The 15,253-nt window shown below is 48.9% G+C and overlaps 1 protein-coding gene across 2 annotated transcripts in view; it reads right to left on the bottom strand.

Moving 5' to 3' along the window:
* lmln (leishmanolysin-like (metallopeptidase M8 family)) overlaps positions 1 to 15,253 on the bottom strand; it is a 104,871-nt gene that overhangs the window by 78,314 nt on the left and 11,304 nt on the right. The window contains exons 2-5 of one of the 2 annotated variants that reach the window (XM_070874524.1): positions 5,724 to 5,821; positions 5,595 to 5,625; positions 2,028 to 2,110; positions 1,121 to 1,238 (exon numbers count right to left, since the gene is read on the bottom strand). In XM_070874524.1, the coding sequence (XP_070730625.1) occupies positions 1,121 to 1,238; positions 2,028 to 2,110; positions 5,595 to 5,625; positions 5,724 to 5,821 (330 nt within the window). Of the gene's footprint in view, positions 1 to 1,120; positions 1,239 to 2,027; positions 2,111 to 5,594; positions 5,626 to 5,723; positions 5,822 to 15,253 lie in introns of those variants that run through there. The other variant, XM_070874533.1, reaches the window with a different exon arrangement.

The raw sequence follows: 15,253 nt of genomic DNA, 5'->3' as shown, positions 1-15,253 counted from the left end.
AGGCTTTGACTGCACCCCCCCTTCCCCCCTCCACACCACGGAGGTGAAAATTGACCCTGTACTGGGCCTTCCACCCACCCCTGGCCACAGAGCTGGGAAATTATCCTTTCCATTGACCCATCGCCTACCAGAGCATCTGGGCTATGGAAAATTGTCCCAATTATCCAACCGCCTCCTCCTCAATCACTCCCATCCCCTACCCATCCTCCTGGTATTCCCCTCTCCCCTCCTAGTCCATCTCCCTCATCTCCCTATCCTCCACCCTTCTCCAACCCATTGCATTTCCTTTTCTCCCTCCCTACCTCTTGCCCCCACCTCCACCATATCCTATCCTTGCCCCAATCCTCCACTTGCTCCCCCTCTATCTCATCTGCTTAAGAATTATTTCTCTGAATGAATTAAGAGTTACTGCGCTGTCCTTTAAGTAAATAATCATCATTTATGTATTGAAGGGGGGGGGGGGGGTGGGCAGGGTAAAGGGGATGATATTTTCACAGCAATACAGCCAGCCTCCCTTCTCTCTTCTTCCTCCAACCAGCTCCCCACCTCACTCTCAACTGCTCCACTTTTTCCAGGCACCCATTCTGGTCTCAGTGACTGTACCAGTGCAACGGCTTCCTCTGGGCACCAGTATTGCTCCAACATCTTCCAGCACTCTTCCCTGCTCTTCCACCTGGCCTCTTTCTGTCCTCTAGCCTCTTACAATAAGTTACCTTCCTCATCTACTAGCCTCATATACTTCTGTATCTTCACTCCCACACGTGGAAGTTGTAACTCTGCATTAGCTTGTCCCCCAGCCTCTAACCCTGCTCTACTTTGCTGCTTGCCCCCACAACATCTCATTGTGCTATATCTTCCTGCTGCTGCACCTCACCCCTCCCATTACTGTGCTCTCGCTTCAACTTAACCTCTTATCGCCCCCAATGTTGCCTCAGTCCAATTATCCTGGTCTTTAACCCCATCTTGACTTATATGTAATACCACAGGAAATCAACTGGTTTGAAAATAACTTTAATACTCTCAAAACTACAAAACCTTATCACTTGCTTAACAGGACATGTTTTAATCTTAACGTATACCACTGAAGTCACTTTAATGTCAATTACTATAGAAGTTTTACCTGTAGATGTTCTTCTGGCACTACTACTGGACCACATCTTGTGATCTCAGCACAGGCACCTTGACAATACATGTGTGGGTCATCTTTCTTTCTTAAGTACTGATTGGTTGCACATGGCCTTCCAAAAAACAGATTAACAGTTTAGTTTCATCATGTTAATAAGTATTAAAGAATTAATAAATGCTTAAATGTAAATCAGTGGCATCTTTATATTGGCAGTAATTTATTTCATTAATATACAGTTTTTATTAATAGGCATTTCTGCAACACTGATAGGAAACACTGAATGTAGTTAATGTTTTACAATAGTTGTACTATTCAAAAATAATGAATATGTTGTAGTTAATGGTTTAAACACGTGAATCACAAATTAGTGTATGCTACGAGTATATAAAAAGAAAATATTTTGGTTTGAATTTTTTTGGTGCTCATAAAAGTGAGCATGTCAGTGCTGGGGAATGGAATACTGTCTATGTTGGCTGCTCAATATCAGCATCAAGCACTCCCAGGTTAGGTATAGCACAGTTAAATGCAGAATAAATCATCTTCTACGCTGCCCCAACAATGTGCCTCCGCCCCATCTTTAGAAGAGCACCTCTAGTATACAGTTTTAATATGTTTCCATTTACCACAACAGTTAACCTGTGCTTCTCTGAATAAATGCCAATTTAGCACTGTTGGCCCACTTACAGTAGGGAACTTGACTAAAATGACTCAATCTCATTTCACATAGGATCTTTACAGCCATCAGCAAGAGGAGGCCTTTCATCCCATTTGAACATAGTTTCCAGAAGTGAAAGGCCAGTGCCTAATCCACTGCACTTCCCAATCCGCTTAAAAATACTTTTTTTTTTTTAATCCAAAACTTTATAGCAGGTTAGATAGATAACACAGATTCTCACCCTACCTGCTTAGCAGAATTGGGCCAACTACTTTACGAACTTGGAATGTCTTTTGTAAATACTTAATTGCTTTTGGGAACAGTTTATTCTGATATGAAAAAAGAAACAAATATAGACAAAATAAAAGGTGGGTTAAACAGAATTAAATCTAATCATAATTACATAACTGAAGTCCAATATAAGAAAGACACATCAAATAAATGCCCAATGGTTTATTGAGAAGGAGACATTCTTCAGAAAATGTTTTCCTATTTTACTGGGGTGAGGAAATACTTCCTTCCATAGTGTTGTTTCTCTTCAACAGAAGGAATTAAAAACAAACCTCTTTTCCTTAATACAGAAGTGAAATGCAACACACGTCGATAATTACTCCAAGTACTCCAATTACTACACTGCAAATTTAAGGTCAATTTTTTTTGTTTCCTGGCAGTATCTCAGCGATGTCTCAAATCTATTTTCTGGAAAAAGGGCAAGGTTGACATCAGCTGAGCATTCTTATTACTTGTTAGTCTTCAATAATAACATTGTTTCTTTTATTTCATATATCAATTTGGCTCAAACAACTGGAAAGTAGTCATAGATATGAAAAGAATTCAACCTGTACTATCAAGTGGTACATAGCTCAAAAGCTCATGTCTAGTTGGTGAATTATTTTTATGTAATCCACCACTCCCTGGTTACTTGCTTGGTAGAATTGTTGTACAATAGGCCACCACCAGCATAAGATTTCCTAACTTCTAAGCAGACAGGAACAAATTGGAGAACATTTAACTTAATCTGGAATCTGTTTAGGAAACATGTTTTATATATATGTCAAAATAATTATCAAATTGAATCAGCTAAATTAACACATTTCATTTAATTGAAAATACAGCGCAAGAAATTATGGCCCGGAATTTGCAGTCATTCCGCCATTGAAACTGACAGCATCTTGAATTCCTGAAAGTTCCGGTTTGTCATTTACTGTTCCTCCACAGGCTGGGCTGAGCTGTGCCCCCTTCCCCTTCCCCTCCCCCCCCCCACCCCTCACCTCACACCCCCCCTCCCACCTCCCCCCCCTCCACCCATCACACCTCCCACACCACCCCCCCTCCTCCTCTCCCCCGCCCCTCCTCCTCCCCCCTCCCCCCACCCACCCCCTCTCCCACCCCCCACCCTCCCCCCCCCCACCCCCTCCTCCCCCCCCACCCCTCCTCCCCCCCCACCCCCTCCCCCCCCTCCTCCCCCCCCTCCCCCCCCTCCTCCCCCCCCTCCCCCCCCCCCCCACCCCCTCCTCCCCCTCCTCCCCCCCACCCCCTCCCCCTCCTCCCCCCCACCCCCCCCCCCCCCCCCCCCCCCCTCCACCCCCTCCCCCCCCCCTCCTCCCCCCCTCCCCCCCCCCTCCCCCCCACCCCCTCCACCCCCCCCCCCCCACCCCCTCCCCCCCCCCCCCCCCCACCCCCACCCCCTCCTCCCTCCCCACCCCCCCCTCCTCCCCCCCCCTCCTCCCCCCCACCCCCCCCAACCCCTCCTCCCCCCCCCTCCTCCCTCCCCACCCCCCCCCAACCCCCTCCTCCCCCCCCCCACCACCCCCCCCCCCACCCCCCCCCCCCCCTCCTCCCCCACCCCCTCCCCACCCCCTCCCCACCCCCCCTCCTCCCCACCCCCTCCCCACCCCCCCACCCTCTCCCACCCCCCCCCCCACCCCCCCCCTCCTCCCCACCCCCTCCCCACCCCCCCACCCTCTCCCCACCCCCCCCCCACCCCCCCCCCTCCTCCCCACCCCCCCACCCTCTCCCCACCCCCCCCCCCACCACCCCCCCCCCACCCCCTCCTCCCCCCCCCCTCCCCACCCCCTCCTCCCCCCCCACCACCCCCCCCCTCCTCCCCCCCCACCCCCCACCCCCTCCCCCCCCACCCCCCACCCCCTCCCCCCCACCCCCCACCCCCCTCCCCACCCCCCACCCCCCACCCCCCACCCCCTCCCCCCCCCTCCTCCCACCCCCTCCCCCCCCCCCACCCCCCACCCCCCTCCCCCCCCCCACCCCCCTCCCCCCCACCCCCCCACCCCCCTCCCCCCCCCACCCCCCCACCCCCCTCCCCCCCCCACTCCCCCCCCCCCCCCCCCCCCCCCCTCCTCCCCCCCCACCACCCCCCCCCCTCCTCCCCCCCCCCTCCTCCCCCCCACCCCTCCTCCCCCACCACCCCCCCCCCCTCCTCCCCCCCCACCCCTCCTCCCCCCCCACCCCCCACCCCCTCCCCCCCCACCCCCCACCCCCCCCCCACCCCCCACCCCCTCCCCCCCCCCACCCCCCACCCACCCCCCACCCCCTCCCCCCCCCACCCCCTCCCCCCCCCCACCCAACCCACCCCTCCCCCAACCCACCCTCAATAATGTTACATATATATATTTTTTTTTTAAATGTTCACAAAACTAGCATTTATACTACAGTTTTTAAACTTTGACAAATGTCTCAGAACACAGTATAAGGGCAAAGAGGTAGCCATTGAGTGGGAAGTATAAGAATGATGGGGAGGGGGAGTCGAAGGAAAGAACAAAGGCCAGTTGAAGAGTTTTTAAAGAGGCTTTAAAAGGAACAGAGAAAGGTAATAATACAAAATGGATTTGGAAGCTAATTCCAAAGGCTATGGAAAGATCAGATTTTGTTAACAAAGTAGAGCAAGCAGTATCCAGAGGCAGAAGAGTGATTGAACAACAACTTGGAAGAGAAACTAAAATGATAGGGAAATTTCAGTAGAATGCTAAATCTTTCTAGCTATGTAGAATTTTTATCCTCTAAACTTAGTTTTTCCCTGCTTACCTACTCATAGAGACTACTCAGCATCACATAGCATCTTTCACTCAAACTTCAAGGTACCAACTTATGCACAATTATGGTCAAAAGAAAACATATGCTTCTACTACATAGAAACATTCTCCACACAAGAACAACAATTCCTCTAATGCTGGCTTTTACAAATATTGATCATGATAATAACTTTAAACTTGAATAATTCTCTAATAGCTAGGATGATCTTTATTTTAATAGACTTGCTATTGCTTTCTCCCACATTTCTTTTGTTCTGCAAATCACTGTTGACATCATGCTGTATCTAATTGACTTGATATGCTTTTCAGTGTACATACATCAAAACATACTTCATTCAGCACTCAAATTTTCAATCTAACGATTCCCACCCCAATCAAATTGCACTCTTTCTTATTCTGCAGCTTCACTGAGGCATCAACACTTAACTACATCACACACTACTCAAAAACAGAAAATGCTGGGAACACTCAGCATCTATGGAGAGAGGACGATAGGGTTAACACAACCAGGTTCTGACAAGGGTGATCCTGAAATGTTAACCCTACATTTCTTTATGTTCCTCAGATACATTCTGATCCTTCTTCACTTCCACAACTATATCTTGCACTACATTTTAGTGACTGTTAAATTTGAATAATGAAGCACTTTCAGATTGATTTTATTTCTTAGCAACATAATGCCAATAAATTTAGGGTACAACTTACAACTGTGAAATACACTTTAATAGTTAAATATTGTAAAATATATGGATTTCATACATACCTTCACTAAATATTTTTTATCCGGCTGTAGACTACAATATAAAAATAAAAAAAAGGGGCTATCAATGTTAACATTTAAACTCCATGATTTTAATTTAATAATGCATTACCGAAATGACATAATACTTACTATTCAATGCTTAAATCATATACAATTTTTATTCTTAGATGCTGATCAATACTCCTCCTGGTAATTCGATTTGGCTCTAAATAAACTTGGTAAACCACCTAGAAAGAAAAAAAATTTTGTTAAAGAAGGGATCAATATACTTTAAAAAGGAGGTAAAGACTGACAGTTAGACATATCAGTTCTGTACACTAGCAGTTTCAAATATGACAGATGTTCTATTCCGAGATAAATAATTGAGTTAATGTCTTTCAGTATCATCTATAAATGTAACAAAGTGATTTCTTTATATAAAACAGATCCAGCTTTTGATCTTATGGATGAGTAAAAATGGTTACCTTTAAATACACATAATACATTAGTGATTTATTTTTACTGATATTTTCTCAATGCTAAATTACTGTGGCTAATATTACAATCTAAAATTCATTTAAAAAAATAGGTAAAGGCCCACCAAGCACCAATTGTAGCACTGCTATATATTCTACTCGGATACATTCAAAAACCCAGTTACATTCCAAGCAGGATATGGATTTAGTGCCACATTCCGGTTCCTGCCTAAAATCAGACTCCCTGCCTCAATGCAGACTCAGGGTCCCATGTCCTGGTGTCGGACACACACTCGCGCCAGCTTTTCTAGTCGGTCCCTCTCTCAGTGCAGTGTGTCAATCTCTCCCTTCCAGCATGCGTTGATGATATGGCAGATTCTCCACCTCACTGTATGCTTTGTGCCCTAGTATTAGGCTGTCTCTCTCACAGCACACTGATGTCAAGACTCTATGCACATGCTTTGGGCGCAGTTTCTGTGTCACTCACCCACTCGGCATACAAAGTATGTATCAGACTTTCTCCATCAGTTGACAATGAGCCAAATGCCTGTCAGACTATCCCACTCGGAGTTCACTCAGTACCCAGTGCCTGTGCAGGGCTCTCTCTCGGGGCATGTCCCATGCCCAGGTCAGACTCAGGGGTCACAGTCTAAGGATAAGGGGTAAGCCATTTAGGACCGAGATGAGGAGAAACTTCTTCATCCAGAGAGTGGTGAACCTGTGGAATTCTCTACCACAGAAAGTTGTTGAGGCCAATTCACTAAATATATTCAAAAAGGAGTTAGATGTAGTCCTTACTACTAGGGGGATCAAGGGGTATGGCGAGAAGGCAGGAATGGGGTACTGAAGTTGCATGTTCAGCCATGAACTCATTGAATGGCGGTGCAGGCTCGAAGGGCCAAATGGCCTACTCCTGCACCTATTTTCTATGTTTCTATGTACGCTCTCAGCTCACACTCTCAGTGCAGGCTCTGAGCTCTGAGTTCGGGTCACACACTCTCTCAGTGCATGCTCTGAGCCGGGGTCAGACACTCTCAGTGCCAGGGTCAGACATTCTCTCAATGCCCGCTCTGAGCTCAGTGTCCGGGTCAGACACTCTCTCAGTGCCCGCTCTGGGCCTGAATCAGACACCCTCTCTGTGCCCGCTCTGGGCTTGAATCAGACACCCTCTCTGTGCCCGCTCTGGGCCTGAATCAGACACCCTCTCTGTGCCCGCTCTCAGCGCCCGGTGCGCCCTCTCTCTCACTGCGCCGGTGCCAGGCGCCCCCTCTCTCGCTGCGCCGGCGCCAGGTTCGCTCCCTCTCTGTGCCCGGGTCAGGTACTCTCTCTCTCTCTGTGCCAAATTTAGGGAGCTAGGAGCTAAATTAAAAAGTAGGACCTCAAAAGTAGTAATCTCAGGATTGCTACCAATGCCATGTGCTAGTCAGAGTAGGAATCGCAAGATAGCCCAGATGAATACGTGGCTCGAGGAGTGGTGCAAAAGGGAGGGATTCAAATTCCTGGGACATTGGAACCGGTTCTGGGGGAGGTGGGACCAGTACAAACCAGACAGTCTGCACCTGGGCAGGACCGGAACCAATGTCCTAGGGGGAAGTGTTTGCTAGTGCTGTTAGGGAGGAGTTAAACTAACATGGCAGGGGGATGGGAACCTATGCAGGGAGACTGAGGGAAATAAAATGGAGGCATAAGAACATAAGAATTAGGAACAGGAGTAGGCCATCTAGCCCCTCGAGCCTGCTCCGCCATTCAATAAGATCATGGCTGATCTGGTCGTGGACTCAGCTCCACATACCCGCCCTCTCCCCGTAACCCTCAATTCCCTTATTGGTTAAAAATCTATCTATCTTTGACTTGAAAACATTCAATGAGCTAGCCTCAACTGCTTCCTTGGGCAGAGAATTCCACAGATTCACAACCCTCTGGGAGAAGAAATTCTTTCTCAACTCGGTTTTAAATTGGCTCCTCCGTATTTTGAGGCTGTGCCCCCCTAGTTCTAGTCTACCCCACCAATGGAAACAACCTTTCTGCCTCTATCTTGTCTATCCCTTTCATGATTTTAAATGTTTCTATAAGATAGAAAGGAGAATAGTAAAAGTGGAGAGCAGAGAAACCCAAGGCAAAAAACAAAAAGGGCCACATTAGAGCAAAATTCTAAAGGGGAAAAGTGTGTTAAAATGACAAGCCTGAAGGCTCTGTGCCTCAATGCGAAGAGTATTCGTAATAAGGTGGCCGAATTAACTGCGCAGACAGCAGTTAACGGATATGATGTAACTGGCATCACGGAGACATGGCTCCAGGGTGACCAAGACTGGGAACACACCATCCAGGGGTATTCAATATTTAGGAAGGATAGGCAGAGAGGAAAAGGAGGCGGGGTGGCGTTGCTGGTTAAATAGGAAATTAATGCAATAGTAAGGAGGGACATTAACCTGGATGATGTGGTATTGGTATGGGTGGAGCTGCGGAATACCAAAGGGCAGAAAACGCTAGTGGGAGTTGTGTACAGACCACCAAACAGTAGTAGAGGTTGGGGACAGCATCAAACAAGAAATAAGCGATGAGTGCAATAAAGGTACAGCAGTTATCATGGGCGACTTTAATCTACATATTGATTGGGCTAACCAAACTGGTAGCAATACGGTGGAGGAAGATTTCCTGGACTGTATTAGGGATGGTTTTCTAGATCAATATGTCGAAGAACCAACCAGAGAGTTGGCCATCCTAGACTGGGTGATGTGTAATGAGAAGGGACTAATTAGCAATCTTGTGTGAGGCCCCTTGGGGAAGAATGACCATAATATGGTAGAATTCTTTATTAAGATGGAGAGTTACACAGTTAATTCAGAAACTAGGGTCCTGAATTTAAGGAAAGGTAACTTCGACAGTATGAGGCGTGAATTGGCGAGAATAGACTGGGAAAGGATACTTAAAGGGTTGACGGTGGATAAGCAATGGCCAACATTTAAAGATCACATGGATGAACTTCAGCAATTGTACATCCCTGTCTGGAGTAAAAATAAAACGGGGAAGGTGGCTTAACCGTGGCTAACAAGGGAAATTAAGGATAGTGTTAAAACCAAGGAAGAGGCATATAAATTGACTAGAAAAAGCAACAAACCTGAGAAATTTAGAATTCAACAGAGGAGGACTAAGGGTTTAATTAAGAGGGGGAAAATAGAGTATGAGAGGAAGCTTGCAGGGAACATAAAAACTGACTGCAAAAACTTCTATAAATATGTGAAGAGAAAAAGATTAGTGAAGACAAATGTAGGTCCCTTGCAGTCGGATTCAGATGAATTTATAATGGGGAACAAAGAAATGGCAGACCAACTGAACAAATACTTTGGTTCTGTCTTCACGAAGGAAGACACAAATAACCTTCCGAATGTACTCGGGGACAGTGGGTCTAGTGAGAAGGAAGAACTGAACGATATCCTTATTCGGCGGGGAATTGCGTTAGGGAAACTGATGAGATTGAAGGCTGATAAATCCCCGGGACCCAATAGTCTGCATCCCAGAGTACTTAAGGAAGTGGCCCTCAAAATAGTGGATGCATTGGTGATCATTTTCCAACAGTCTATCGACTCTGGATCAGTTCCTGTGGACTGGAGGGTAGCTAATGTAACACCACTTTTTAAAAAAAGGAGGGAGAGAAAACGGGTAATTATAGAGGTTAGCCTGACATCAGTAGTGGAGAAAATGTTGGAATCAATCATTAAGGATGAAATAGCAGCGCATTTGGAAAGCAGTGACAGGATCGGTCCAAGTCATCATGGATTTATGAAAGGGAAATCATGCTTGACGAATCTTCTGGAATTTTTTGAGGATGTAACTAGCAAAGTGGACAAGGGAGAACCAGTGGATAGAAACATAGATGTGGTGCATTTGGACTTTCAAAAGGCTTTTGACAAGGTCCCACACAAGAGATTGGTGTGCAAAATCAAAGCGCATGGTATTGGGGGTAATGTACTGATGTGGATAGAGAACTGGTTGGCAGACAGGAAGCAGAGAGTCGGGATAAACGGGTCCTTTTCAGAATGGCAGGCAGTGACTAGTGGAGTGCCGCAGGGCTCAGTGCTGGGACCCCAGCTCTTTACAATATACATTAATGATTTGGATGAAGGAATTGAGTGTAATATCTCCAAGTTTGCAGATGACACTAAACTGAGTGGTGGTGTGAGTTGTGAGGGGGACGCTAAGAGGGTGCAGGATGACTTTGACAGGTTAGGTGAGTGGGCAAATGCATGGCAGATGCAGTATAATGTGGATAAATGTGAGGTTATCCATTTTGGGAGCAAAAACACGAAGGCAGTTTATCTGAATGGCGGCAGATTAGGAAAAGGGGAGGTGCAACGAGACCTGGGTGTCATGCTTCATCAGTCATTGAAGGTTGGCATGCAGGTACAGCAGGCGGTGAAGGCGGCAAATGATATGTTGGCCTTCATAGCTAGGGGATTTGAGTATAGGAGCAGGGAGGTCTTACTGTAGTTGTACAGGGCATTACTGGAATATTGTGTTCAGTTTTGGTCTCCTAATCTGAGGAAGGGTGTTCTTGCTATTGAGGGAGTGCAGCGAAGGTTCACCAGACTAATTCCAGGGATGGTTGGACTGTCATATGAGGGGAGACTGGATCAACTGGGCCGTTATTCACTGGAGTTTAGAAGGATGAGAGTGGATCTCATAGAAACGTATAAGATTCTGACGGGACTGGACAGATTAGATGCGGGAAGAATGTTCCCGACGTTGGGGAAGTCCAGAACCAGGGGACATAGTCTTAGGATAAGGGATAGGCCATTTAGGACTGAGATGAGGAGAAACTTCTTCACTCAGCGAGTTGCTAACCTGTGGAATTCCCTACCGCAGAGAGTTGTTGATGCCAGTTCATTGGATATATTCAAGAGGGAGTTAGATTTGGCCCTTACGGCTAAGGGGATCAAGAGGTATGGAGAGAAAGCAGGAAAGGGCTAACTAAGGGAATGATCAGCCATGATCTTATTCAATGGCGGTGCAGGCTCGAAGGGTCGAATGTCCTACTCCTGCACCTATTTTCTATGTTTCTATGCCACTGGACCAAGATGTTGTTCAGCTAAGTCCGTGTGGTTGCCAGTGTGCAGCGGCCACCCCACGTTAAAAGAGCTCATGCACAGGAATCTTCCACTTCGTCAGTATGAAGTTCGGGACCTGGAACGTCAGGACCCTCATGGACAATCCCAACAGCAACAGGCCGGAACGCTGCACCGCCATAGTTGCCCGGGAACTTAGACGTTTTGACATTGACATCGTCGCCCTAAGTGAGACCCAGCGGGCAGGGGAAGGCCAGCTGAAGGAACATGGTGGAGGTTACACGTTCTTCTGGAAAGGGAAACCAGAGGCAGAACGCCGCCTTCATGGAGTCGGCTTTGCCGTCAAGAATGAGCTGGTCGACCGTCTCAAAGACTCCCCCCTGCGGGGTTAACGAATGCCTCATGACTCTCCGTATCACCCTCTCTCGGAACCTATGTGCCACAGTCATCAGTGCGTACGCCCCCACACTTGATGCATCGGATGAGGCTAAAGAGGGTTTTTATTCTAACCTCGAGACATCCTTGTCCCGCGTCCCCATGGGCGACAAATTGATCCTGCTGGGTGATTTTAATGCCAGGGTTGGCAAAGACACAGCCCTCTCGGGAGGCGTGATTGGCAGAGAGGGAATAGGGAAAGCTAACTCCAGTGGTACCCTACTCCTGACAAAATGTCTAGAACATGAACTCCTCATTACCAACACCCTGTTCCACCAGAGGGACAAATACAAGGCATCGTGGTAACACCCTCGCTCCAAACACTGGCACCTGCTCGACTGTCATCGTCCGAGCCAGGGATCGCAAGGATGTGCGCATCACCCGCGCCATGACAGGAGCTGATGACTGCTGGATGGACCACCGCTTAATCCAATCCATCATTAACATTGCCCCAAAGCAGAGGGGACAGCAGAAGCAGCTCTGCAAAAAAGTTAATGCCGAGGCACTTCGAGACCCAGCTAAGAGAGCCCTATACAGCCAGCGCCTCACAGCCAATCTGGCGTGCTTTGATGACTCTGAAATGCTGAATCCTCAGTGCTTAGTCTGCCCTCCAGGCCTCTATAACCAGTGCCTGTGAAGTGACACTTGGTCACTCAACCAGAAAACATCAGGACTGGTTTGATGAAAATGATCAGGAGATCCAAGAACTAATAGATCACAAGCACATAGCATTTCTGAGCCTCAAGCAACAACCCAACTCGGGAGCTGCAAAACAACATTACAGACGACTCAAGGCTCAGGTCCAACAAAAAACTCGGGACTTAAAGAACAGGTGGTGGATGGAGAAAGCACAGGAGATACAACAACTGGTCGACAGCCATGACATGCGAGGATTCTTTGCTGCAGTCAAGGCCACCTACGGTCCAAACTCCCAAAGCCCCACCCCACTCCTGGCCAAGAACAGGGAAACACTCATCAAGAACATCGAGGCTGTCAGGGCCCGATGGAAGGAGCACTTCGAAGATCTCCTCAATCGAGACTCTGCCTTTGACTCGAGTGTTCTCGATTCCATCCCGCAGCATGCGATCTGCCACCAACTCAGTGAAACTCCAACGTTGCATGAGGTAGGCAAAGCCATAAAACAGCTTACGAATAACAAGGCTACGGGTGCGGATGGAATCCCTGCTGAGGCGCTAAAATATGGAGGAGAGGCGCTATGACCTCATCTCTCTCATCTGGAGGGAGGAGAGCATGCCGGGAGATCTGAGAGATGTAGTGATTGTGACCATTTTTAAAAAGGGGGACAAGTCCGACTGCGGCAACTACAGGGGAAACTCCCTGCTTTCAGCCTCGGGAAAGTTGTCGCTCGAGTTCTCCTCAATCGTCTTCTCCCTGTGGCCGAGGAGCTCCTCCCGGAATCACAATGCGGATTTCATTCCCTACGGGGCACAACAGACATGATCTTTACAGCGCGCCAGTTGCAGGAAAAATACAGGGAGCAGTACCAGCCCTTATACATGGCCTTTTTCGATCTTACAAAGAAAGGCCTTTGACACTGTCAACCGTGAGGATCTATGGAGCGTCCTCCTCCATTTTGGATGCCCCCAAAAGTTTGTCAACATCCTTCGCCTGCTTCACATGACATGCAGGCCGTGATCCTTACCAACTGATCCATTACAGACCCAATCCACGTCTGGACCAGGGTCAAACAGGGCTGCATTATCGCTCCAACCCTCTTCTCAATCTTCCTCGCCGCCATGCTCCACCTCACAATCAACAAGCTCCCCGCTGGAGTGGAACTAAACTACAGAACCAGTGGGAAGCTGTTTAACCTACACCGCCTCCAAGCCAGGTCCAAGATCACCCCAACCTCTGTCGTTGAGCTGCAGTATGCGGACGATGCCTGCGTCTGTGCACATTCAGAGGCTGAACTCCAGGATATAGTCAATATATTCATTGAGGCAAATGAAAGCATGGGCCTTACGCTTAACATCCGTAAGACAAAGGTCCTCCACCAGCCTGTCAACGCCGCACAGCACTGCCTCCAATCATCAAGATCCATGGCGCGGCCCTGGACGACGTGGACCATTTCCCATATCTCGGGAAGCTCTTATCAACAAAGGCAGACATTAATGCGGAGATTCAGCACCGCCTCCAGTGCAGCCTTCGGCTGTTTGAGGAAGAGTGTTTGGAAGACCAGGCTCTCAAACCTACTACCAAACTCATGGTCTACAGGGCTGTAGTAATACCCGCCCGCCTGTATGGATCTGAGACATGGATGATGTATAGAAGGCACCTCAAGTCGCTGGAGATATATCACCAACGATGTCTCCGCAAGATCCTGCAAATCCCCTGGGAGGATAGGCACACCAACATCGGTATCCTCGACCAGGCTAGCATCCCCAGTATTGAAGCACTGACCACACTCGATCAGCTTCGCTGGGCAGGCCACATAGTACGCATGCCCAATACGAGACTCCCTAAGCAAATGCTTTATGCGGAGCTCCTTCATGGTAAACGAGCTAAAGGAGGACAGCGGAAACGTTATAAGGACACCCTCAAAGCCTCCCTGGTAAAGTGCGACATCACCACTGACACCTGGGAGACCGTGACCGCAGACCGAGGAGGAGAAAATCCATCCGGGAGGGCGTTGAGCTCTTCCAGTCTCAACGCAAAAAGCATGAAGGGGCCAAGTGCAGGCAGCAGAAGGAGCACGTGGCAAACCAGCCATACCGAACCCCTCCCCCGATGAATGTCTGTCCCACCTGTAACAGGGTCTGTGGCTCTCGTATCGGACTGTTCAGCCATCAAAGAACTGACTTTGGGAGTGGAAGCAAGTCTTCCTCGATTCCGAAGGACTGCCGATGATGATGATCTCTCTGTGCATGGTCAGACACGCTCTCTGTGCCCACTATGTGCTTGGGTCAGACACTCTCTCTCTGTGCCTGGGTCAGAAATGCTCTTTGTGCCAGCTGTGCCCAGGTCAGACACTCTCTCTGTGCCCACTATGTGCTTGGGTCAGGCACTCACTCTCTCTCTCTGTGCCCGGGTCAGACACTCTCTCTCTCTCTCTCTCTCTCTCTCTCTGTGCCCGGGTCAGATATTCTCTCTCTCTCGCTCTCTGTGCCCGGGTCAGGCACTCTCACTCTCTCTCTGTGCCCGGGTCAGGCACCCTCTCTCTCTCTCTCTCTCTCTCTGTGCCCGGGTCACTCTCGCTCTGTGACCGGGTCAGACACTCGCTCTCTGTGCCCAGGTCAGGCACTCACTCTCTCTCTCTCTGTGCCCGAGTCACTCTCACTCTGTGCCCAGGTCAGGCACGCACTCTCTGTCTCTGTGCCCAGGTCAGGCGGTCAGGCACTCACACTCTCTCTCTCTCTCTCTCTGTCTGTCTGTGCCCGGGTCACTCTCTCTGTGTCTCTGTGTCTCTGTGTCTCTGTGTCTCTGTGTCTCTGTGTCTCTGTGTCTCTGTGCCAGGGTCAGGCACTCTCTCTCTCTCTCTCTCTCTCTCTCTCTCTCTGTGCCTGGGTCAGACACTCTCTCTCTCTCTCTCTCTCTCTCTCTCTCCCCAAGTCAGGCACTCACTCACTCTCTCTCTCTCTCTCTCTCTCTCTCTCTCTGTGCCCGGGTCACTCTCGCTCTGTGACCGGGTCAGACACTCGCTCTCTGTGCCCAGGTCAGGCACTCACTCTCTCTGTGCCCGAGTCAC

The sequence above is a fragment of the Pristiophorus japonicus genome, chromosome 3 (genome assembly GCF_044704955.1).
Source record: "Pristiophorus japonicus isolate sPriJap1 chromosome 3, sPriJap1.hap1, whole genome shotgun sequence".
NCBI lineage: Eukaryota > Metazoa > Chordata > Chondrichthyes > Pristiophoridae > Pristiophorus > Pristiophorus japonicus.
Note: the sequence above shows the minus strand (reverse complement) of the source record. Positions and strands in the feature narration are given on the sequence as shown.